This window comes from Rousettus aegyptiacus, unplaced genomic scaffold (genome assembly GCF_014176215.1).
Source record: "Rousettus aegyptiacus isolate mRouAeg1 unplaced genomic scaffold, mRouAeg1.p scaffold_m13_p_5, whole genome shotgun sequence".
Taxonomy (NCBI): Eukaryota; Metazoa; Chordata; class Mammalia; order Chiroptera; family Pteropodidae; genus Rousettus; species Rousettus aegyptiacus.
The window spans coordinates 61,226,367-61,253,327 of NW_023416308.1; the positions used below are offsets into that span (position 1 = coordinate 61,226,367).

Here is a 26,961-nt window from a genome sequence, read left to right on the forward strand (position 1 = left end):
GATAGAGGCTCTGTTCATCCCTCTGGTGACCAAAGTTGTAATGGAAAGAAGGAACAGCAACATGGAAAAATCACCTGGGATTTAAATGAACAAGTCATACAACTAGGGAGAAATCCAACAAATCACCCCTCAATGGCAGAAGGTAGGAAGGGGCGAGGAAGTGAGGCTGCTTGGTCTCCAGCAGCTGAGTGAGACAGAGACGGAGGTGGTGGCAGTGTCGGATGCCTCGTGTCAGCGAGCAGATTTTCACGGCAACAGACCTGCTCACTCTGAGCACCAGTGCCGATTTGGCTGCGCGCAGGGGGCACCAGGGACTTACAGGGATGCATTGTTGGAGTGAGGGCCGAGCGAGACTTGTCTGTACAGACAAGTGCCTGCGGTATCCATTGTTTCCTGGTGACTCTCCACACTCCCAGTGTGAGGATTCAGCGCCGACATAGCTGTGACGTCATCAAAGTGGTAACAGAGATCACTCCATCCAGAGGACTCCCTGAAACCCCAGCTCCTCCAACTCGCGGCTCCACCCAAGCCACATCCCGGTGTATCCTCAGCCAGTCAGGTGCTTCTTGCTGAGCAGCGCCTAGATTCACACTGGAGGCAGCTGGCCTTGGTTTCCAGAGTGGCCTTTTGAGGCAGTTATAAACACTATAAGCATCTGTGGATTACCTGCTAATCTTAACAGGTGGCCCCGGAGGCGTAGAGGCTTAGGCTACGTTTGGCCTGTAGCTGAATCCCTTTCAGGACTGTGCCACTGGACACCTACTTCACAAATCCACACTAATAAGATGAGGAGAACTTGGAGCTTTGCTTAGTACATAGAAATGGACACAGAAAGGCAGCCAAAAGGAGAAGACAAAGAAGAAGCCATATGGGAAAACAGAACAGAGATCCAGATATAATAGAGTCAAGCAATCTAACAGATGCAGAGTTCTAAACACTGGTTATAAAGATGTTCAACAAACTTTTGAGAAGTGTAGATAAATTCAGTGAGAACTTCGACGAAGAGGAAAAAAACATAAAAATGGAAATGGAAATTATAAAAGGGAACCAGTCTGAAATGCAGAACACATTATCTGAGATGAGAAGTATATTAAGGGGAATAAACAAAGGAATAAACAAAGTGAATAAAGAAAAGGATCAAATGCCCTATCAAGAGGATGGGAAAGCCAAGGACACGCAAGCAGAATGGCAAAAGATAAGATGCCAAGACTATAAACATAATTTAAGGAGCATATAAGACACTATTGAGGGTCCAAATATCTGTCTGATAGCCATACTTGAAGAAAATCAAGATGCTGAACAGTTGTCTGAAGAAATAATGATGGAAAACTTTCCTAACTTGGTGAAAGAAATGGACATAAAACCCCAGGAAGCTCCGAGAATTCAAAAAATCAAAGGTCCAAAGAGGTCCACACCAAGACACATCATAAGTAAAATGCCAAAGGTTAAATACAAGAAAGAATATTAAAAGCAGCAAAAGAAAAAAAGATAGTTACTTATAAGGGAACACCCATAAGAATGGCAGCTGATTTCTCAAAAGAAACTATGCAGGACAGAAGGGCTTGGCAAAAAATATTTGACAGGATGAAGACCCAGGATCTACAACCAAGAATATTTTATCCAGCAAAGCTATCATTTAGAGTTGAAAGACAGCGAAAGAGCTTTCCAGACAAAAATAAGCTAAAGAAATTTATCACCACCAAGCTAGTATACAGGAAATGTTGGAGGGACTTCTTTAAAAAGAAAAAACATGTATCAAAAACAGGAATAAAGAATGGTAACAACTACATTCCTATCAGTAAGTATCTTAAATGGAAAAAAATTAAGTGCTTCAACCAAAAGATAGAGTGGCTGAAAGGATAAGAAAACAAGACCCCTACATATAAAAAGGAAGGGGATAGAAAAAGATATTGCTTTGATGGACCTAGAAAGTATTTAAGTCAGACAGAGACAGATAAACACTATATGATTTCACTTACATGTGGCATCTAAGGAATAAAAGAACAAACTAATCAAAAACAGACTCACAAATATAGTGGACAATTTGGTAATGGACAGAGGTGGGGTTGGGAGGCTGGGAGAATGGGGTGAAGGGTTAAAGATGTACAAATTAGTAGCTGGTGGATGGTCACAGGGATGGGGAGCACAGCATAGGGAATGCAGTTAGCATTAATCCATCAGCTAGGTGGGGGTGAAGGGAGGGCGGGAGCAATTGTGGAGATCATTTTACAAACTATATAGATGTCTAACCAATGTACTGTATATTTGAAACTTATTAAAATAAATAATTTTTTAAAAAAACAGTGGGAAAAAAGTGAGTAGAATCAATTGCCTGTCCCTGTCATCAGAAAACTTACGAAGTAACACTTTTAGACACAAGGAGACCATCTTTATGCTCTCCCAGAACAAAATTAATTTGCTCCCTCTGCTCTTTAGAGCATCAAGATAAGCACAATTCAGAGGAAAACTCCCTCCACCTCAAGTTCCTACTCTTACCTAGACCCTCAGGACGAGCCTCTACACCTGAGCTGTCCACGCAGTAGCCACCAGCCACATGAAGCCATTGAGCACTTGAAATATGGCTAGTACAGTGGAGGAACTGAATATTTTACTGTTATTGAGTTTCATTTAATTTTTATTTAATAACTGATACTCAATTCAGTTTTCGGAAAACGTTTAAGTATGTTTGGAAGAACTTGACTATATGCATCAACATTTTTAAACTAAATTTTATAAAATCTAAGTACAGATCAAGTATTTCCAATGAAAATTTAACATCCAAATTGCAATGTGCCATAAGTGCAAATGTACATTGGAATTCAAAGATGCAGTATAAAAAAACTATTAAATCATTTATTAATAATTTGTACACTGATTATATGTTAGTTTGTCATATTTTCAATTATCAGGATAAAGTATATTATTTAAATTAATTTTACTTTAATTTTTACTCTTTCAGTGTGCCTATAAGAAAATATATAGTTTCCTATATGACTTGCATTATATTCTGTTAGACAGCACTGCTCTAAAATGATGACAATTTCCTAGTTAGTTTCCAACCTCCAGTGACTCCAAGCTTTGCTCTCTCTCTCCCAGAAAGTCCTTTCTCAAACTCTGTTTTGCACATGGTAGTTTTCTATTTAGTGCCTCACAATTACCTGTTATATTATAACCTCTCATTTTATAATCAAGACCTCCCTACCATGTCTCGGCTCCATGCAGCCCACACCTCCCCACAGTCTATGCCTCTGTAATTTCATATCTACTTTCTATCATGCTGTCTATGTCCTGCTAAACAAATGTTTTACCAAGTCCATTATAGTTTTATATTTTTTTCCTTTCTCCAACACTTCTTTCCTAAATTTCTCATTTCTGATCACAGCTTCCACTTCCTTCAAGGTATGTATCAAAATCCAGCTCTTTCGGAAATAGTTCCCATAGTAACATCAGCCCTGCCCCCTTTTCCCTCACATCCTGTATTATTTAGGCCTTCGAGTCCTCTGTAGAATAATGCCCTTGCCAATGTGTCTTTCTGCTATGCCATAGTTCCTGTGCAAGCTGCCCTGTGCCCGTGACTTGTGTCCCCAGTTAGCCAACGTGTCCCCACAAAACAGATGGCATGCTTGCTCAGTTTTACATCCCCCAGCAGTACCTTCTGCAGTGCTTAATAAAGCCTACAAATGAACAACTGATACTATAATAAATCCTAATGAAAGAGGCATAGAGACAGAGAATAGGGTTTTCATGTATTGATACTTCTTCCTACAAATGTGTTTTATGTGGTGTAAGACTACATCTGGTGTGTCGCCTTTCATGTCATTTGTGGAAAGGACACACCTTCATCAAAGGCTTCATTTGCCCAAAGCATTTTACAATAAAGGCCCCTTGTTTTTAAGGGAGATGTCTGTATAGGCAGAGCTGTTAGTATTCTATCTAAATGATTACTTAGCATTTCTCCATTTCAAAAGCAACCCTTTAATAAATAGCCTTCCTAGCCTTAGCACACTCTCAAAATCGTTGGTTCTCACTATTGAGACTTTTTGTAACTTGCTTTTTAATGGAAGTATCGAGCTAATACAGTCTTAGAAAAGAAGTTCCCTTTAAATTTCAGTCCAAAAACATTCTTTGTGACCTCTAATGAGGATGAAATAAAGGCATTCTTAGGTAAAAGTTAGCTGAGAGAATTTGTCACTCACTCGTATACCCACACTACAAAGAATGCTAAACGATGTTCCTCAGGCTGAGGGAAATACTACCAGATGGAAACTTGATTCTGATTTCGAGGTGTCGGTAGGGTTTGTTTTTTTTCCTGATGCTTCTCTCCTTAACTTGTAGATAGCTGTCTTCTCACTGTATCTTTGCATGGTCTTCCCTCAATACGTGTCTGTGTTCTAATATCCTCTTCTTATAAGGACACCAGTCATATTGGATTAAGACCCATCCTAATTACCTCATTTCAACTTACTGAACTCTTTAAATCCCCTATCTCCAAATACATTCTGAGGTACTGGGGAGTTCAGACTTCTACATATGAATTTTGGGGTGACACAATTCAGCCCATGACAAAGGGCAAAAGCAGACCCATGTCCTATGAAATCCTCGAGGAGCTCAAGCCAGGCAGATGCAAGGACAATGTTTTGTCTTCCTGTGCTATACTTGTCCACATAGGCACCAAAGACAATTTTGCCGAGAAAGGGGCTATTTCAGTTTCTACTAGAACCTCCCACCTGCATTTCTGTATTAGACACAGATTTAAGTCAGGGACAAGACCTCTCTGAGACAAATTCAAATGACTTGGTGAAAGACCACAAGGATGTTTGCGGTGTATGACCCTAACTTTTATGGTGAATTCCCAGAAGACGCACAGATTCTCCCAGAATAAAGTCTTAGAGTGTTGTTTCTTCTATTATGTCCCACCAGCTACAGGAGTTGACAAGTAGTCTATCAGTTTGGCTACATATGGTTTGGTAATTTTATGAGGAAAAAAATGGAAATTTTTAATTTATAGTATTTTGTATTTTTGGAAGGGAAAGATTATTATTGTGGGAAATTTCATATAATTTCCAATAAATGTTACATTTTTAAAGGTTGCTCATCTCCTACAAGGACCGAATTGACCTATTCTAACTGGCGTTCAATTAATAGAACGTGGTTTGTCTCAGCCAAAGCATCATACGTCATTGGCATATTGTTGCTCATATTTGTTAAATCAGCATTTTTATGTCAATTATGGTATTATATTATGCTACCAATTTGAAAATTGGATAAAGACTTCAAATATGACTCATTGAAGTATAAAAGTCATGATTAAAATAATAATAGCCATACTACATTTTAAAATAAAATCATAAATATAAAGAATGAAAAGGATGCTCGTATAACTACAGACTGAGTTTGTAATGGGAGAAGCAAATCTCTGAATGTGATCATTTTCCACAGAAACTAAAAAATAAAGTCACCTTCTTTTACAATCTGAAAATTTGATTTAATTATGGGCAATTAATTCATCTCTAGTGCCCAGTACACTGTCTCTTATGGAACGTCTCAAGTACAAAGCCATTTGATGCTCATTTCGTGTTCAAACAAAGCCCACTGGCCTTGTTTTTAAAGAAATTGATTAATCTAGTCATTAGAGAAGAGAAAAAAAACCTACGGAGGTATGGTTCAAACTTGTACTCCTCAGGACAAATATAAATAGGCGAATTTTTCCAAAAACTCCTAAAACCAGCCCCAAAGTTCAAAAACCAATATGATACTTAAAGAGAAAATAGAGGAGCTAATGACAAAATTCCTATATCAGATGACACTGTTGGTATCAGATAACACCGACAGTATACACTGTGGAACAGCAATGAGGAGCCCATGCATAAACTAGCAAGAATTTTGCTGAAGCGTTGGATGAAACACCCATGTGAAGAGTCTGATTTGATTCTTGAAATGGAAAATACCCATATCAGAAAGAGGTGCTTGCAACTTTTCTACTTGTCACTGAAAACCAGTGTCATAGGAATAGAACACTTTGTTAATTAGCAATTAATGTGTGAGCTGTGATATTTGAAATCATTGTTGACTAAGAGATCCTATTAGGTATAAAATTGACTAAGTCACTCAATCTTTTTACCTCAATTTCCTTACCTGTGATCTGAGTGTCAGGCTCCATGATCACTAAAGTAATTTTTAAATCCCCCAAGTAGTTCTAGTTCTCTGGACACTGAAGTTGGGCCCTCTCAGGCTAGAAGCAGGCTGTTGGGCCATAAGCCCTTTGATTTCCTGATGTTTGGGAAGGTAGCAGAGTATAATAGTTAAAAACAATGGCCCCAGGTGAGGCAAATCAAAATTAGCCCCTCTATGCCTCAGTTTACACATGTGTTGAATGAAAATAATGTAATGAGACCACTTACTACAAAGTGCTGTCGTATGAAAAACGATCACTTGGCAGAGTTCTTGATATGTAGAAAGCTACTATTACTATTGTCATTGTTTGATTATGATGGTGATGATGATGATGGTGATGATAGTGATGATAATGAGTACCACCTTCATTCTAACTGATATCAGTCGACAGGGCAGCAGAAACAGATTTGGTTGGAGCTTGTTCTCAAATGAGGAAACTGAGGCAATGAGCTAGGAATTGCAGACCAAAGGCCAGCCAGTGAGTGAGTAATGGAACCTGGAATCAAGCCAAAAAATGGGTTTCCTGAGGACAGTTATAAAGCATGTTCAGATCTCATTGAGTCTTATGAGATTTCCCAATGAGAAAGTGTTCCACTTTCTCTGCCCTAACATCAGTTTGAAGGCCATCTATCAAAGAAAGGCACATGGGCATGCCTGCAAATGATCCAATTTTAAGGATATAAGGACTAGGGATGATAAACTCGCTGAAATAAGTTTCTCTTACCAGAGCTCTCTCATGGAGTGCGAGTGTTGGTGAATAAGATCCCACTACAAAGACAGAGGTCATAGAAAAGTGCTAAAGGATGGCTCACCTGTCCACAAATGAAACTTCCCAATAATCACTGACCATACACACTCACTGAAGACAAAAATGTTCTTTGTCTTCATACTCACTTATATCCAAGATACATAGTAGATGCCCACTAAATATTATTTGGGTCAAATCTTTATTGCCTCTCACCATTCTCCACTATTAAATCCCACAATTATGTTAATCGAATGCAGATATGCTCCTGTTGCTGACACACTTAAAATCAAAATTCTAAATTTAATTCTCCATATATAAACCTTTGCTGTTATTTAGCACCCCAGCATTTATTAGTAATGATAAGGTAATCACACCTCTTCCATCTTCACTCATGCAGTTTGGATGAGGATGACTCCACACCCCCAGCTCAAGATGTGACATTGGACTAGATATTCAGAGCACCACATTTTTTTGATCTCAGTCATTGGCTCAGAAGGTGCCAACGAAGAACAAAAAGACTTTTCTGGAGCTGCAAAAAGAGAAGTAGCAATTCTTTTCCACTGAATTTAAACCTCAGAACATGTGACCCAACTCTACCCCGGGCCTGTGAATAAAGGCAGAGCAACAGAGCACAGAGCTGACAGATGAAAGAAGTGGCATTGCGATGTTGCTTAGCCCCCTGAATTCAGCAGTGGTCCAAGCCAGCCTACCACCCTTGACTATTTAGTTATGTGATTGGATAAATTCTCCTTATTAAAAGCAACCAATTCAAATTTGTTTTTGTTTTTGTTTTTGTTTTTGTATTTATTCATATAGAACTTGACCAGTGTATTAATCCGCTAGGACCACCATAACAAAGTACCACAGACTGAGTAGATTGAACAACAGAAGTTTATTTTCTCTCAGGTCAGAGGCCTAGAAGTCTAAGATCCAGGCGCTGGCAGGTTTGGTTTTTTCTGAGGCTGCCCTCCTTGGCTTACAAATGGGAGCCTTCTCGCTGTATCCTCTGATATTTCCTCTCACAAAGTATTTCCCCTGATGTCTCTCTTTGTGTGTCCAAATTTCCTCTTCTTCTAAGGACACCAGTTATACTGAATTACGGTCCACCCTAATGGCCTCATTTTACCTAAATCACCTCTTTAAAAGCTCTATCTTCAAATACGGTCACATTCTGAAGTACTAGGGGGTAAGGCTTCAACATATGAATTTGGGGAGATACAATTTAGCCCATGATAGCCAGTAGAGGTAAAAAAAAAAAATTTAGAAAAACAAAGGGAAGAAAATTATCAAAGAAACTATATGAAAGGACTTACCAGAGATGAAAGATAAGCATTTCTAAATTGAAAGGGCCCACCAAGTGTGCAGCACAATGAAACAGACCCTCACCTAGACACATCACTGTGAAATTTCACAATAATAAGGAAAAAGAGAAGACCCTATGAGATTTTAGAATGAAGAAAACAGGTCACCTACAAGGGAACACGAATCAGACTGGAACTAGACTTCTCGTTGGCAGCACTGGAAACTAGAAGACAATGGAATAAGGCCTTCAAAGTTCTAGGAAAAAAATATTCTCGACTTTGAATTCGCTACCCAGACAAACTATCACTTGCATTGAGAGCAGAATAAAAACAAAGCTATGCATTCAAAATCAAGAACTTATTTTGAATATGCTTTTCTGGAGAAACTGTTGATGATATGCCCCAGTAAAGCAAAAGAGCAAACCAAGAACAGGAAAGATTTAGGCTCCAGAAAACCGAAGCAGTGAGGGAGCCCAGAGCAATGATCATGTGGCATCTAAAGAGCAGTTAGTTACCAGACAGAGAGCCCTAGAGAGGGTGTCTGAGGAAAATAGATGGAGGATATTTAACAGAATGACTATTGGATCAAGTATTCGAGAATAAATTAAGGATGTAATAAAAGTGCCAGAAAAAGGAAAGAATCAGACATTATTTAAACAAAAACAAACAAACAAAAAACACCCAAAGCTCTACAAGAGAGGAAATATAATCATAAAACAAAATCAGGTTCTGCACTAAACAGTTAAAATGATCTTCGGCTCTGAAACTAAACCCATAGACAAAGCACAAAGTACAGTTATGGTTTCAGAACAGAGTGCAAATATTATCAGTCCTGACAATGTGGAAATTCAAATGATAGAAGTTGGGAGGTAGAAGGCAGGAAGGAGAGCTGAAAGAAAGGGGGAAAATGTAAATGTTCTTTTTTTTGCAAGGTAGAAAGTCAAAGATGTCTGTAGCTTGCTGAACAAGAAATAGAGTGGTAATTTTATGACAAAGTTTCAAAGGAAACTAATAAAAGAAATGAGATACTGATACAGCTAAATTAAAATGTTGAGAGAAAGGGGATGAAGGATGGTAAAATCATAGTAGATCAATGGCAGCAATTCAATAACTAATTTTGAAAACTGAGCAATCAAAAAAATGGGAGTGTAAACATTTTATTTTGAGGTATGAAGGTAAAACCAAAAGATTACAAGTGGCTGCCCTAGGAAAAAGGACAGGAGTCAGAAAAGGATGAGGCAAGGAACTTTTATTACCAGCTTGTTTTTCTTTTACACTATTTGATTTATTAACTATGGTCGATTCTTTTATAAATTTAATTTTTAAATTTTAAAGGATTCTGGGATCACTGCCAACAGCTTTTAGGCCCTTGTTCATGTACAGATTCTAATTCTCATGGGCAGCTGCCCAGATCCCAGTGCCAAGAAGTCCTTGGGTGCAACCACCTGTCTTTTCATCCATCTTTCTGTGAACACCATAAGCCATAAAGCTTCCATAATCTTCCATACGTCAAGGACTTTTAACAGCTTTTGGTATTTATGTGGTACCTTTCATCTGAGGACTACGGTGCATGTTATGACATTTCACCATGTTCCTGTGGAGAAGGTAGGAGGCAGGTGTTATTAACCCCATTATGCATATGGGAAAACTGAGGCAAAGGACTCTCATAACCAACCTGCTAGGTTGGTTCTATCACTCAGAATTAAGGGGATAACTGCTGAGCCTCAGGACCCTTGTAAGGGACTCTGGGAGTTTTAATCTGGCTTTTTAAATCCTAAAGAGGGTTCTTTGAGAAAACACTTGTGAGTAGGCTTACTTATGGGCTCCATCTTTTCCCCTTTTCAGCTGAGTGATCTTAGGCCAAGGAAGGGTGGAGCCGAGGAAAGAAGGGAATAAGTCACAGAGAGTGCATGAAGGTCGGAAGAAATGAGCTAGAAATGAGTTAATCACAGGCAGAGTCTTACCTTTTCACTAAATTAATCAGAAAGCATTTACAACACCCCCTGTTAGGTTTTCAGGTCTGTGCTTGATGGCAGGAAGAATTCAAAGAAGAACAGAATTGGCACCCATTCATCAGTAGCTTGTAATTTACTTGGATTCATAAGAAATATACACATTGAAAACTATGGAAACAAATGAACCAAGAGGTGTAAACAGAACAGTAAGTGAATAATATTTAATGGGAAAGTAAGGTGAGCAAGGGCTTGAATAGTCATTTTTTCAACCTGTATTTCTTTATTGAGCAAAATAGGGTAGGCAACCTACTGGAGGCTGAATATACAATACCCCATCCCTGATCTTATGGGCTCAAAGGCTAGATTGTCTGGGGAGAAATAGTTGGCAGGGAGTGTGCAGCAGGAAAGGGTGGTTAGGAAAGCCTCCCAGAGGAAGTAAGATCTATAAACTGAGGCCTAAGTTAAAAATGGACATTCTGCCTGCTAAGGAGAGAGAGAACTTCTGGGTAGAGAGAGGGGCCATCCAGACAGAGGGCAATGGAAGAAAGAGGCTTCAAGAAGAAGGCCTTCAGTTTAGATTTGAAAATCCTTCTCTGTGGTTACCCAGTTTTCTTCTCCTGGGCCAGGACTCTTTCCTCCACTGAATCCATTTTTGCCTAACTGAATTTAAGAAAAGTATGCCTCCTCCATCCCCAAATCCATCTTTTTCTTGCCTTGCCTAACTTTAACAGTGGTACTGAAATAGTGTCTATTGCGAAGAAGAAGAAGAAGAAGAAGAAGAAGAAGAAGAAGAAGAAGAAGAAGAAGAAGAAGAAGAAGAAGAAGAAGAAGAAGAAGAAGAAGAAGAAGAAGGAGGAGGAGGAGAAGAAAGAAACTCCTGACAATTTTTTAATAAGAATTTGGTTAAAAGATATATTCTTTAGTAAGAATATTTTTGTTTCTATGAGTTCATTGCCCAAGAACTGCTTCTATCACCACAAAGTTGCATCTTGAATCTGACACAGGACACCAATGTCTGGTCAAAGACCTACTTGCAAGTCAACAGATGGGCTCCCAAAGGAAAGCCAGCCTGTTAAGCTGTTGGATCATGTTGGGTGACTCAGCAGGAGCAAAAGCCCACAGAGCATTGGGTTTCACCAAAGAAGGAGTGCACTACATTCTCAGCCCCACTTGTTGCCCATGGAGACCAGGAGTCAGAGCGTTGGGACAACCGCTCAGTTTACCAGCTTAACAACCAAGGAAGAATATTCTCTGAATGCCTGTGACTAGGACTCTGGGCTAGATAAAAGGAAATCACCTGGATTAATGCACATCAACAGCTACAACCCACCTCCTTCACACCTCAAAGGAAATGAGTCCCTGGTTTCTCTTTCTCTGGAACAAGAACAATAGGTGACATATGACAGCAGAACTGAATGGTTTCTATGTGCTGGACCAGTTCTAAAAGCTGTTGACTTTCCACCTCTTCAGTGCCCTTCCTCTGCTGCCCTATCTCCCCATTCCTTTTCTATTCATTTAAGCGTTAAGAGCTAAACTCAGGAACAATCTCTGTTCATAACTCAAGACAAGGCTTACTAAGTAAAAAGAAGCAGATCCTCAGTCTGTGCAGAGCCTTTGCTGAGTGCAGGAGCCCAGCCATCACCCTCCCTAAGAACCATGGAGCCGCGGGAGAGTGCCTGCACCTGTATTGGCTCAACTCAGGATCATCTGTCTCCACTGCAAAGTGCATCTTAATTCTCTTTGTGTCCCCACACAGAGCCTGTTACATATATATCTTCTCTCTTAGAAACAGATGATTCTAAGTTATTAGTAATAAATATTTTATTGTAACTAATGTTATCAAAGTCAGCATAAATACATATTACTAATAGTAATGAATTTAACTATTTGTTTCACAAAAACCCCTGTAGGGTTCATGGATCTGTCCATGAACCCTCAGGAAACAGGCATGACATTTTCCAAGCTTAATATTTTCCTAATTAGTAAAATTAAAAACCGAATAAGAGAACCTATGCTCTGCTGCTCTTTTCATATAGTTCTCCTCACCTCACCAGGGTTCTATGTTCTCACAAGGTCTAGGCTCCCTCTAATGGTCACATTTGGTTACAAAGAACTTCCTCAGGTTCACTCAGAAATCTGGTCTAATCTCTCCGATCGAGGGACATTTAGTAGTGATGACCAGGATGTGGTCTATTGGACTCTCTGCTGCCTTCTGACATTTGTGAGTACTAAAGCCCAAAAAGGGTGATGTTCAATCCAAATTTCTGTCAACTGATCTTTGGAAAAGGAGTCAAAATAAATTTTTTAAATTAAATTTATTGAGGTGACATTGGTTAATAAAATTATGTTTCAAGTGTACAATTCAAAAATACATCACATGTATATTGCATTGTGTGTTCACCACTGCATATAAATTTCCTCTTATCACCATATATTTGACCTCCTTTACCCTTATCTACCTCCCCCCTCCCCGTTTCCCCTCTGGTACCCACTAAACTGTTGTCTATGTGTTTTTGTTTGTCTTATTTGTTTGCTACTTTCAGTTTCATATCCCTCACAAAAGTGAAATCATATAGTTCTCAACTTTTTTTATCTGATATATTTTGCTTAGCATGATAATCTCGATATCCATCCATGTTGTCACAAATGGCAATACTTCATCTTTTCTTATGGCTGAGTAATATTCTATTGCATATATGTACCACATCTTTATCCAATCATCTATTGAAGGGTATTTTCATTATTTCCATCTCTTGGCCACCATGAATAATGCTGCAATGAACATTGAGGTGCATATATCTTTACAAATGTCTTTACATTTTTTGCATAGATACCCAGAAGAGAGATTGCTGGGTCATACGGTAATTCCATTCTTAATTTTTTCATGAATGTCCATACTGATTTCCATAATGGCTGTTCCAATTTACATTTTCACTAGGATTCCTATTTCCCTACAACCTTTCTGACACTTGTTATTACTTTTCCTGTTGATGACAGCCATTCTAACAGGTGTGAAGTGGTATCTCATTGTGGTTTTAATTTGCATTTCCCTAATAGCTAGTGATGTTGAGCATCTTTTCATACGGCTGTTGATCTTGAGAAAAAAGAACAAGACTGGAAGCATCACACTGCCTGACTTCAAATTATACTGAAAAGTGACAATAATCAAAACAGACACACAGACCAATGGAACAGAATTGAAAGCACAGAAATAAACATATATATGGGCAAATAATTTTCAACAAAAGGGCCAAAAATATACAGTGGAGGGGAAAAAAGAGCATCTTCAACAAATGGTGCTGGGAAAATTGGAGAGGCACATACCAAAGAATGAAACTGCAATGCTATCTGTCAAAATGGATCGAACTCAAAATAGGTCAAAGATCTGATTATAAGACCTAAAACAATAAATTACATTGAAGAAAACATAGGTACTAAACTCATGGACCTTGGATTTAGAGAGGGTTTTATGAATTTGACCTCAAAGGCAAGAGAAATAAAAGCAAAAATAAATAAATGGGACTACATCAAATCAAAAGGCTTCTGCAAAGCAAAAGAAACCGTCAACAAGACAAAAAGGCCATTAACTGAATAGGAAATATATTGGCAAACAACACTTCCGATAAGAGGCTAATATCCAAAGTATATAAAAATAAAATTTTAAAACACACATAAAAAGTGTTCAGTAATGTCAGTAAAGAATTGAGGTAATGAGACTGTCATGCTTGAACTGAAAGAGCTATGAAATAACAAAAGGACAGTAGATATGAGACAGAGCTATGGAACCTCAGAGGTGTTAGAGAATCTAGCATTCATCTAGTTCAGCTGCCCACTTGACCTTTAGTTCCCTCTACCATATCCTGCCAGGGTAACTTGCCAGTCTCCCTTATCCTAACTCTGCATGAGTCTAAGTCAGTGATGGCAATAAATAAGCTGGCTGCTCATGATGCAAAACTTGAAGAGGCAGTTCCCAGGATTCCTTTTTCTTAAAAAAAGAAAAAATATATATATTCTATAAAATTTCAATGTTATTTAATTAATTATCAATTTTTTAAAGGCAAATGAATTATACGGGTATAGTTTCTGCTTTAAAATTTCAAACAATTCTAATAAATGCAAAATCACTATTTCTAAAGTTATTTAAAATATTGCATCTCCAGGGATTAAACATGGCGGCATAAGAGATGTTCCCAGATCTCTTCCCTTGAAACAACGATAAGCTGAACACCTAAAACTCAACAAAAAGCACCCAAACTGCACACCAGCATGTCTGAGCGTGATCTGAGCTACCACAGGTCAGAAACCCAGGTGTCAGGCAGTGGACTGGGAGAAACAAAGAAGTTGCCTCTCACAGCCAAAGCTCCCTGTAGGAGAAGGGGGATTGGAAAAGGAGTGGCAAGTTCCCTGAACAGCCCTGCCTCGGAGTGCTGTGAGCTCATTGTGACCGGTGGCAGTGGCCAATCATCAGGGCAGAAGGCAGAGAAATAGGGATGGCAGAAAAGAGGAGATGGCAGAGAAACAAGTTGATTTTTACCAGCCGTGGTTGCAAAACTGAGTCTGAGCCACAGTCTCCAACCCCTAACCCAAAGACCCCTCCCCCCATACCCTCCGAGATGGAATGCCGTGGAGCACCAGGGGAATCTGAGTAAATGCTACTGAAACTTTCGCTAACACTGACAGAAACTGAGACTGAGGGTAGTGAGCATGATTAAACATCTATAAGAAAAAAAGACATTAATAACGCTTTATATAAAGCAGAGATCCAAGAGGCTTAGATGCCACCTACTGGAAACCAAAAGAAAAACACCTATTGCAACAGGCTAGGGACCATTATAAAATAAATCTTCTTTCGGGGGGGGGGGGGGAGAACACATTTCCATTAATATCCAGGCAGAGAAATAGTCCATCAAACGCCATGAACAATCAAGGTGACAAGGCATTTCAGAAAGAAAGAGAAAAATCTCCAGAAAATAAGCTTACAGACATAGACATATGTGACTTAAATGGCAGGGAATTCAGCACAATACTTCTGAAAAAACTCAGTGAGATCCAAAACAAATCATGTCGACAATTTCAGGAATTGAAAAAACAACCAGAGGAGCAGAATGAGTCCTTTAGCAAGATCAAAACCCTCAGAAAGAACTGAATAGACTCTCTGGAGATAAAGAACACACTGCAAGAGTTGAAAAATGAAATAACAAGCTTGAGAAATAGAATCAACCAAATGGAGGAAAGGATTAGTGATATCAAAGACAGAAATCTAGAAATAAATCAGAAGGAAGAAGAGAGAAACTGAAGAATGAAAATAATAAAAGAAAAATACGAAAACTAGCTGATATCATCAGGAAAGGAAATATAAGAATAATGGGAATTCTCAAAGGGGAGGAAAAGGAGCAGGTATTAGAAAGCATTTTCAGACAAATAGTTGATGAGAATTTCCCAAATCTAAGAAATGAGCTGGAGTTTGGAATTCAAGAAGTCAATAGAATACCCAATTATCTCAACCCAAAAAGGTCTTCACCAAGACAAATTGTATTAAAATTATCAAAAATCAACAACAAAGACAGAATTCTCAGGGCAGCCAGGGAAAAGAAATATAAAGGAAAACCCATTAGATTATCATTGGACTTCTCAGCACAAATCTTACAAGCCAGAAAGGGGTGAAATCAAATATCCAAACTATTAAATGAAAGGAACTACCAGCTGAGAATAATGTATACAGCTAAGCTCTCCTTTAGATGTGAAGGAGAAATAAAGACCTTTCTAGATATACAAAAATTGAGGGACTTCTTCACTACAAGGTCTGCACTACAGGAAATACTAAAAGAGGTCAGCTCACCTAAAACAAAATGATTAAAAGAAAAAAAGCATAATCAGGAGTAAGGCGAATAGCAGGCTGATAAAAGCAGAGGAGTGCAACCCTTACTACGAACAGAGCATTATAAGCTTAAAATAAAAAGAGATTTGCTATAACAAAATAGTAATGAATATTCAGCATACATAGGGACAAAATGAGACAACAATGACTGAAAAGGAGAGGATTCAAAGATCCAAATTCTCAAAGCGGAATGGAGATAAAGCACACGCAGAAGAAAAGGGATGACTGTATATATACAGTTATCCTTTTCATATTTGTAATGGTAACCACAGGCCAAAGATTTAGAACTGAAGTATACAACATAAAGCAAGAAGGAACAGAAGGAAAACCCACAAAAGCCAACCAAAATAAAGAAAATAGAAGCACAAGGACAAGGAAGCAATGGAATCACCGAGCTACTAGAAAGCAAAAGATAAAATGGCTATAAGAAGACCTCATATTTCAAACATCACCCTAAATGTAAATGGACTGAACTCACCAATAAAAAAGCACAGAGTTACAGAACGGATCGAAAAACAAAACCCAACAGTACGCTGCCTCCAGGAGACACATTTCAGTTCCAAAGACAAATATAGACTCAAAGTGAAAGGGTGGAAAATGATGTTTCGAGCAAATAGCATTCAGAGAAAAGCGAGCGTAGCAGTACTAATATTGGACGAAATAGACTTCAAAATCAAAAAGGTAAGGAAAGATACTTATGGACACTTCATAATGATAAAGGGAATCATCCACCGAGAAGACACAACACTTATTAATATCTATGCTTTCAATCAGGGAGCCCTGAAATATGTAAGGCAATTACTAATAGAATTAAAGGAAGAAACAGGCCAAAACACTATCACAGCACAGCACTTAAATACCCCACTATTGGACATGGACACATCATCCAAACAGAAAATCAGTAAGGAAATAACATCCTTAAATGACACATTAGACCAACTGGACATAATTGACATTTACAGAGCCGTCCATCCCAAAATAGCTGCTTATACATTCTTCTCTAGTGCACATGGAACATTCTCAAGGATTGACCACATACTGGGACACAGAGATAGCCTTAACAAATATAAGAGGATTGAAATCATACCAACCATATTCTCTGATCATAATGCTTTGAAACTAGAGATCAACTGTAAAAAGAAAGCAGAAAGAACCACGAATAAATGGAGATTAAACAACATACTACTAAAGAATAATCAGGTCAGAGAAGAAATAAAAAGGGAAATCAAAAGATACATAGAAACGAATGATAATGATAGTACAACATATCAAAACTTTTGGGACATGGCAAAGCAGTCATAAGAGGAAAGTTCATATCATTACAGGCCTACCTCCAAAAACAAGAACAAGCTCATATAAACAACCTAATGCGTCATCTTAAAAAGCTAGAAAAGGAAGAACGAATGAAGCCTATAGTCAGCAGAAGGAAAGAAATAATCAAAATTAGAGCAGAAATAAATGAAATTGAAAACAAAAAAAAATCAATAGAAAAAAATAAGTGCAACAAAGAGTTGGTTCTTTGAGGTTGATAAAATTGACAAACCCCTGCCTAGACTCTCTAAAGAAAAAAGAGAAAGGGCACAAATAAACGAAATCAGGAATGAGAGAGGGGAATTTATGACAGACACTGCAGAAATACAAAGGATCATACAAGAATATTATGAAAAAGTATATAACACCAAATTGAATAACCTAGAAGAAATGGACCAGTACTTAGAAAAATAGAACCTTCTAGACTGAATCAAGAACTGGAAAATCTAAATAGACCAATCAGCAGTATGGAAATCGAAACAATCATCAAAAACCTACTCAAAAGTAAAAGTCTAGGACTAGATGGCTTTACCAGTGAATTCTGTCAAATATTCAAAGAAGATTTAATACCTATTCTCCTCAAACTCTTCCAAAAATTGAAAAGGAGACAATAATTCCCAAATCAGCTTATGAGGCCAATATTACCTTGATACCAAAAGCTGGTAAGATAACACAAAAAAAGAAAACTACAGACCAATATCTCTCATGAACACAAATGCAAAAATCCTAAATAAGATACTAGTGAACTGAATACAGCAACATATTAAAAAGATTATATGCCACAATCAAGTGGGCTTCATCCTAGAGGCATGGGGATGGTTCAACATACACAAATCGATTAATGTGACACACCACATAAACAAATTAAAAAATAAGAATCATAGGATCATATCAATAGATGCAGAAAAAGCCTCCGACAAGATACAGCACCCATTTATGATCAAAACACTTAACAAAATCAGTATAGAAAGAAAGTACCCTAACATAATAAAGGCCATATATGACAAACCATCAGCCAACATTACACTTAATGATGGAAAACTAAAAACCTTCCCTTTAAGATCAGGAACAAGGCAAGGTTGTTTACTTTTGCCACTGTTATTCAATATAACATTAGAGGTCCTAGGAAGTGCAATCAGGCAAGAGAAAGCTATAAAAGGCATCCAAATAGGAAATGAAGAAGTCAAACTGTCACTATTTGCAGATGACGTGATTATCTATATAGAAAACCCTAAAGATTCTACAAGAACACCACTAGAAACAAGAAGCAAATACAGTAAAGTCTACAGATACAAAACCAACATTCAAAAATCCAGTGTTCCTATACTTTAATAATGAAGAGTCAGAAAAAGAAGTTATGAAAACTATGAGACCCTATTAAAAGAAATTGAAGAAGATACAAAGAAATGGAAAGGTATTTCGTGTTCTTGGATTGGAAGAATCGACATAGTTAAAATGATCATGTTACCTAAAGCATTATCCAGATTTAATGCAATCCTCATCAAAATCCTATTGGCATTTTTTAAAGAAATAGAAGAAAATATCATCAGATTTGTATGGAAGCACAAAAGACCCCAAATTGCCAAAGCCATCCTGAGAAAAAAGAATGAGGCTGGAGGCATCACTCTGCCCGACTTCAAATTATACTACAAAGCAACAATAATCAAAACAGCATGGTATTGGCAGAAAAATAGACACACAGACAAGTGGAACAGAATCAAGATCCCAGAAAAAAAAAACATATTTATATGGGCAAAATATTTTTGACAAAAATATGCAGGGGAGAAAGGAAAGCCTCTTCAATAAGTGGTGCTGGGAAAACTGGAAAGCCACTTGCAAAAGAATGAAACTAGACTCTTGTCTATCACCATACACCAAACTTAACTCAAAATGGGTTAAAGACCTAAATATGAGATCTGAAACAATAAAATGCAGAGAAGAAAACATAGGAATGAAACTCAAGGACTTTGGGCTTAAAGAGAATTTTATGAATTTGACCTCAAAGGCAAGGGAAGTAAGAGCTAAAATAAATGAATGGGACTATATCAAACTAAAAGGCTTCTGCTCAGTAAAAGAAACCATCAACAAGGTAAAGAAACAACCATCCAAATGGGAAAATATATTTGCAAGCAACACTTCTGATAAGGGCCTAATATCCAAAATATACAAAGAACTCATACGACTCAATAACAACAAAAGAAAACAAACTATTGGATCAAAAAAATGGGCAGAGGACTTGAATAGATGCTTCTCCCTAGGAGACATGCAAATGGCCAACAAATATATGAAAAGATACTCAACATCACTAGCTATTAGGGAAATGCAGATCAAAACCACAATGAGATAGCATCTCACACCTGTTAGAATGGCTGCAATCAACAGGACAAGTAATAACAAATGCTGGAGAGGATGTGGAGTAAAAGGAACCCTCATACACTGCTGGTGGAACTGCAAATTGGCACAGCCAGTATGGAAAACAGTATGAAGTGTCCTCAAAAAACTAAGAATTGATAGACCATGTGATCTAGCAATCCCTCTACTGGGTATTTACCCTAAAGACTTGAAAACTCATATTCGAAAAGATATTTGCACACTGATGTTCATAGCAGCACTATTCATGGTGGCCAGGACATGGAAGCAACCAGAGTGTCCTATGATAGATGATTGGCTAAAGAAGCTGTGGTACATATATACAATGGAATATTACTCAGCCATAGAAGAGATGAAATACTGCCATTTGTGACAATCATGCTAAGTGAAATAAGCCAGACAGAAAAGGTTGAAAATCACATATCACATATATGGGACATATACCTAAAAGCAACAAATGAACAGGACAAACAAACAGACTCTCATGGACATGGACAATGGACTAGTGGTTATCAGAAGGGAGGAGGGAGGAGGAAAATAAAAAAATTAAATGTTAAAAAAATATATGTATATATAGTATGAAAAAAAAATAAACTGGCATTTAAAAAAATAAAATAAAATGTTGCATCTCCAGTGTCGGTTCTAAAAATGATCAATTACGACTGCCGCTTAATCATTAGAATTGTGTCTGTGGTTTGTCTCTTCCCTCTCCTGGATTCACCCTCCAAAAACACAGTTAAATAATTTAAAAGAACAGATGAGATCACAGAACAGGAAATGTCAATGTGTTTGGGGGAGGTGAAAAGCAAATGTAAGGGTGGGAACCAACTTAGCAGGGAGAAAGCTGATCTCTAAATGCCAGCAGAGGATACCAACATGAATGCCATGGAGTCCAGCCCTAAAACCTAAAAGGCTCAGGAACCGGAGTTATGTAGTTTGGAAGGTGGGGGTGGAAGATAGAGCTAAAAAATCTTGTGGCACGAGCATCCCCTAGGATCTCTGCATCCAGCCAGCAGACAAGAAAAAAAGAAGGTGGAGAAATTATCATGGGCAGCATGTCCAGGCACTTTCTGCAGATGGTAGGCAGGGCAGGGGAGACCTGAGGGCCAGAATTGACTCTGGTGGGACAGCCCAAGCTCGGAAGTTCAGGTTAATGCCATAGGACGAGCTCAAAAATGACTATTTTGAATTCTCTCATGATTCCACTGCTTTGTAGGTCAGATCTTCTCTGATCCTGTTTCCCTACCTGAATAATGAGGAAAAATATCTGGCAGCCCCTTGGGGTTACCAAGAGAACAGTTTAGGCACAGCATAGGAGAGCACTTTGCTACAACGTAGATTACAAATTACGACACCTTAGGCCCTGGGAGCCAGGTATCTGATTATAGAATCACTTGATTTCACTTTCTCAGAGGTTTAGTAACACACTGGTGGTCACTGTGTAGGAAAACTAAAACTTGGTAGATTATTAAAGGGAAATGTGTTCTCATGGGCAGAAAGGGATGGCAGCCAGACCAAAGACAAAGAGGCCATTCTCCCATGGCCACCATTGGTCACTGACTGCGAAAGCCGAGATAGACATGGAGCAGAGCCATTTGAAGCTCATTCCACGGGGTGATTAGGTAACCAGATTCCTGGCACCACGCCCCAGGTGGTTACACTTCATTCATCTCTTGCTGCATTAATATCACAGCTTTGGGGGCCAGAGGAATGGTGAGAAGTGAGAGAGGACCTCCTTGACAATCCTTGACTGGCAGAGACACCAAGTCCAGCTGGAAAACCAAACCCAGCCGGGAGGCCCAACCGCCCATCAGCATGGGGTATGATTGGCCAATAACCCTGAGCCTTGAGTAGGGGAGCTGCAAGATGACAAGATGTCCCTCTAACACCTACCCCAATCCCCAGTCAATAACCTGGGCCTTTCCCACATGTGTTCACACAGGGCTGATGGGCCTGCCCTGCCATCGACATCCAGAGCAATCGTATTCCCTATATCCTCTTCCACCTCGGCTCAGTGGAAACACACCCGCCCAGGAAACTTTTCAGAGGTTATCAGGAGTGACCCAGAGAGAGGAGCAGAGTGCAATAAGCGCCTTTGCGGCTGGGTGGCTGGGCTCCTCCCCTGAGGCCACCTGGTAGGGGAAGCAATGCCAGCTCTTACTGGGAGAATTTGAGCCACTTTGCCCAGTCCAGGGGGAGCAGGAGAGAGGTGGGGCCAAATAAGAAAAGGAGAGCCCCTGTGTCTCTTGGAATCTAGTATGCCATAGTGCCGAGGGGCCTCAGAGGGCCCTGGAAAGGTTTCAGGCCTCAGTCTCCAAAGAGACAAGGGGCTTTGTCCTTGAGGGGGCTTCAGGGAAGAGTAGGCAGCTATGGTTAAATGCCTAAGCTGTCCTGTAAAGTGGGTGCCCAGGACTTATTGCTGTCTGACATCTACTAAGTGTTTACCTTGTGCCTCCTGAAAGGTGGAAGGGTCCAGGATCCTGCCCAGAAACTTCCATCAGCTGAACCAGAAGATTCTCTGTAACTGCAACACGGATTACTGGAGCCTTCACTGCTGCTGGCCTAGTAGGGCCAGGGTGCCTTGCCAGGAGGGACTCCCAACGTGCCTGTGCACCAACTGCCCACTGAAGAGGTACTGGGTTGATGGGTGTCTATGTGTTTCTGCTTAAGAATGAGCAGGATTGGTGTTGAAAGCAGGTCTTCACAGCCAGGTGCTACACAGCTGGCCTAAAAGCCTCAGTGCAGCAACCAAGCTGCCCAAACCCACACTTCGGGTACAATTGTTTGACAAGTTGAAATGAAGTCTGTGAATAATGAACTCAAGGGCTTCTGATTGTCCTACCCACTAAGGTCAAAAGCTATAGGAATGGGATAGACTCAGAAGGCCAGTGGCTCCATTACAAGCTGCGTGGCCTCAGACAAGTTCCTTAGTTTCTCTGAGCCTCAGAATGTCCAGAGACAAATACATTAAATAAGTATAATAATGATGTTTCTGTAACGGGACTACTGAGGAACCAAATGAGATCATGCCTGCGAACATGACCACGACTCATTTTGCTATTATTTCTAACTACCTAACTGCATTATCTTGAACAAATCATTTTAACTCCCAGGGTCTATGAAATGAAGGGATTGGATTTCTAAGAGTCCTTAGTAGCTCTAACATTCTCTGTCATGACCCAAGAGAATGATCAGCTTCCTATTGTTTAATTAAGTGACAATCTTGAGTGCTACTTAGTCCCCTTTTCCAACTGTGGCCCAAGTCTCCACCTCCTCTCCCTTTCTCTTAAGATTTGCAATTTTCCTGGAGAGTGAGCATAACTGTATTCATTGCAGTAAGAGCTGTGACATCAGGTTTTAAGGAACAAATGCGGGCTGTTGGTTTTTTACTCTTTTACAGGATGTAAGAAGGCTTAACAGCCCTGGCTTCTCAGTGCTTCCAGTTCCTACTCATCTGCCCTAACTGGGAATAACAAGGTGGAAATGAGCATACCTACATTTGATATCCAGTCTATCATTGACCGCTGGGAGACACTGGAATCTTATCTAACTCGTATAAGCCTGTTCCCTAAAGGAGCTGTGGAGTTATTACCTCATGGGGACGTTCTGAGGATTAAATGAAATAATGTCTACAATGTGCCTTGAGCAAGTAGCAATAGTTGTGTGTGTTGTTATTGCACATCATCCAGTATTATTTCCCCCTAAGTGTTAAATTTTCATGATCACTGCTGTTAAGGGTCATAATGGGGATTGAAGTCAGCAGTTTCAATCTCCTTCACCCAAACAAAGGAGCCAGAGGCAGCACTCCATTTAGGCATCAGCTTTCTGCAGCCCTGAATTTAGATAGTAGATAGAAATAAGACCCCAGACGTTATCATCCCACTTAAACCATTGTTCATTAATAGCTATTTGAATCTTCAGTGGCAGCAGAAAGCTAAGGCCGGACATTTTTTGGTTTTTGTCCCCAAAGAGAGGCCCTGGGTTTGCAAATTGCTCCAGGTTCCCCCTCTGGGATGGGCCGGCCATGGCACCAGACCCTTGTGCCTGGGGTCTGGGGGAGTGATGAGCTGCTATTCATGAGCCAGTCTCAACAGGAATCTGAGTCGGAATGGGCACAAAGAACTGTTAGGAGAGTGCCACCTACCACGAAACTAGAATACCTCTCCAGGTCGCAGAGGTGTGTTCCGCATGCTTCTTTGGCAGCCTGCACTCAGCAAGTGAATAACTGACTTCACTCTAATCTCATGTATGCTCGGGTGCAGTGAACACAGAGAGGAAACAAGATGCAAAACCTTTCCTTCTCTCCAGGTGCTCCCAGCATGGCTTCTCTGAAAACTTTAGGTTCAATAAACTCAATCGACAAAGAAAATAAGGAAGGAAGTTTTCCACATAAATAAAATGAGAGGCCAAGATGATGATTTGAATCTCCTCAGTTCTTTAGTCTCTAGCTACCATGCATTGAGAGCCTTGTGTGAGGATATTTTGAATATATTATCTTATTTGAATCCTCTCGACAACTCCACAAGGGGACTGCTACTGTCAGCCCCATTTTACAGATGAGGAAATTGAGGTGAGGGAGGTTAAATAACTTGGCCTAGGTCTCACAGCTGCTAAGTGGTGGAGGGTTTGGACCCAGCACCTAGTTCATAATCACCATTGGAATTCCTCTGGGAGTGGATGAGAGAACCAGAACAGGGTACCAGTAATTTCCTAAACATTACCTCAGTCCTCTCAGTCTTTTAAAGAAAGCCTGTGGAACACCTACTGTGAACCAGCTGCTTTCACATTTATTTTACTTCCTTTTTTCCACATACCACCATCTAGGAAGTTGATATTTTTTCTGTTTTATAGAAGAAACTGAGGCTCAGAGAGGTGAAGTGCCTCCCTAGGTCAAACTGCCTATCGATGGCGAAGCTGAGCTTGGCACCTCGCTCTTGGGGCTCTGTGGCAGGTGTACTTTCTCCTGATTCTGCAGCGGCTGAAGCAGGCAATTTCCCGGTTTTCTCTCTCTTCCAGGGAGAATTCACCATGTGCTCTGACATGAGCTCCAGGTACACGGGCTTGCTGCTGTTGACCTTGGCCACCGCTGCCATCATCTCCAACCTTTTGCTGTACTTTCCCAATGGACAGGTGCTGGAGCTTGCCAAGATTACAGACTTGGTCTGGTTTTTCCATGGCTTTCTCGGAGCTGGACTCTTGGTAAGAATAAGGTTTAGCTAGCTTACCTTCTCCAGGTGAAGGGTGCCCCTAAATACCCTGTAAGTCATGGAGCAATTATATCATCTTGGGGCCACTTTCCTTGGGCCCCCAGAGCATAGCCAGCTGCTCTGTACCCCACAACACATGATACATAAACACTTTCCACATTGTGCTTGGCGCATCTTGCTGCAAGTATCTTTTCATGTCCCCACCTCCCCCATTAGGCTGTGAGCTCCTCGGAAACGGAGCCCAACTCTCATTCACCTTTGCCCTCTGAGTGCCTACTTAACAAAGTGCTGACTGAGACTAGAGCTTACTATGTGGCTGTTAACTATATAAAAGATTTACTTTATAAAGAGAACAATAACTGAGTATTTGTCATATTCATCACTGACTTGAAAAATAAATTGTGTCACTCCCATCAAGGCTTCTCTAGGCAAAACCATGGGGTTGGCATCTATTGCCAGGCCACCCTAAACAGCCCAATCTTGTCTGATCTTGAAAGCTAAGCAGAGTCAGGCGTGGTTAGTACTTGGATGGGATTCCACCTAGGAATACTGGCTGCTGTAGGTGTACAAAAAAAATTATGGGGTTGGCAAACTTTTTCTGTAAAAGGCTAAATGATAAACATTTCCAGCTTTGCAGGACAAGTGGTCACTTGTTTCACCTACTCAGCTATGTTGTCATAGGACAAAAGGAGCCAAAGATGATACGTAAACAAATGGACATAGCTATGTTCCAGTAAAACTTTATTCATAAAACAGGCAACTTGCTGGGTTTCATTTGTTTTAGTTTGTTGACCTCCATCCTGAGGTAGACATTGTTTCTCTTCCTTTCCACTTTTGTTTCCATTTGGTTCCTCCTCTCCCAGGTATCCAATGGTCCTTTATGGAAAGATCACTTGATTATATGGCACCCCAATGCCAGGCACTGAGTAGGTGCTCAATGGATGGATGAATGCATGAGGCATAAAGAACCTCAAAAAAAGGTGACCACCTCCCTTCCTGCTTCTTCTTTCCACACAGTAGTAGTAGATACAGTGTTGTCTCAAGTTGTATCCACTGATGAACCACCCCTCGTATCTACAACAGAGGCTGGGCCATCTTGCACAAGAGAATATCTCAATCAGCAATACCTGGCCCGAGATTGTCTGGGTCTCAGCTCAGAGCCATTCCTAAAGAGCAGCGCAGAACTATGAGTTTGACGGACCCTGCTCAAATAATGAGTCTGCCCCGACCTGTAGTGCGACCATCCTGAGCTTTAGTAAAAGGAGAATCACGCTATCTCAACAAGCAGGTGGAGGCATTAAATGAGATATGTATACAGAGCACCCGGCACAAACTTGACAGCCAGTAAAATGCAATATGTCCTCTTTCCAGGCTCAGATTACCAGCTCCCCCACCTCCTCTGCAGATCCAGCCCAGCACTTGTCTCCTGCCTCTTACCTTTGCTGCTTATTTCTGATGGACAGGTTTGCATGTCTCAGCTCCACCGCCAAGCATATTCCTATACTCACTCTCCTCATCTGTAGAATATAAGGAACATCAGCACCCAACTTCTCTCAAGATATAAATGAGCAAATACAGTGACTATGGAGAAGAGTCAAGCAGCTTGAGATGTGGGTTTCCTACTAGCAGAATCTCAGAATGTTTATTGAAAGAGCGACCCAGAGGGAAGACATTTTCTGGTCTGGAGAATGGAGCCTGACTCAGTCAGGGACCTAACACTATGTCTCCATCACAATCCTTACCACCAGCCAGCTTGTCCAACTATAGCTCCCAAGATCTCCTAGAAAGATGGTTACATTTGTATGTTCACTGTGAAATGGGAATAACGTAAACAGGACCAAACCAGTCCATAGAGCTGCATTAAGTAAAAACCAATGAGCCAGTCCCTCTTTCTCTTTTTTCTTTCCCTTTCTTTTCCTTTTTTCTTCCCTCTTTTTCTTCTTTCTTTGTTCAATCGGTCTTTAGTGTTCACTATATGACTTCACATGCGCCCAGCTCTATGGCAAACTAAGGCAGT

The 26,961-nt window shown here is 39.9% G+C and overlaps 1 protein-coding gene across 1 annotated transcript in view; it reads left to right on the forward strand.

The window, feature by feature from the left end:
- Positions 1 to 26,961, forward strand: part of LOC107517669 (transmembrane 4 L6 family member 1-like) — a 38,055-nt gene that overhangs the window by 4,757 nt on the left and 6,337 nt on the right. Inside the window, 4 exon segments of the mRNA XM_036221567.1 lie at positions 22,200 to 22,274; positions 22,277 to 22,331; positions 22,333 to 22,369; positions 24,754 to 24,936. Of these exon segments, the coding sequence (XP_036077460.1) occupies positions 22,200 to 22,274; positions 22,277 to 22,331; positions 22,333 to 22,369; positions 24,754 to 24,936 (350 nt within the window).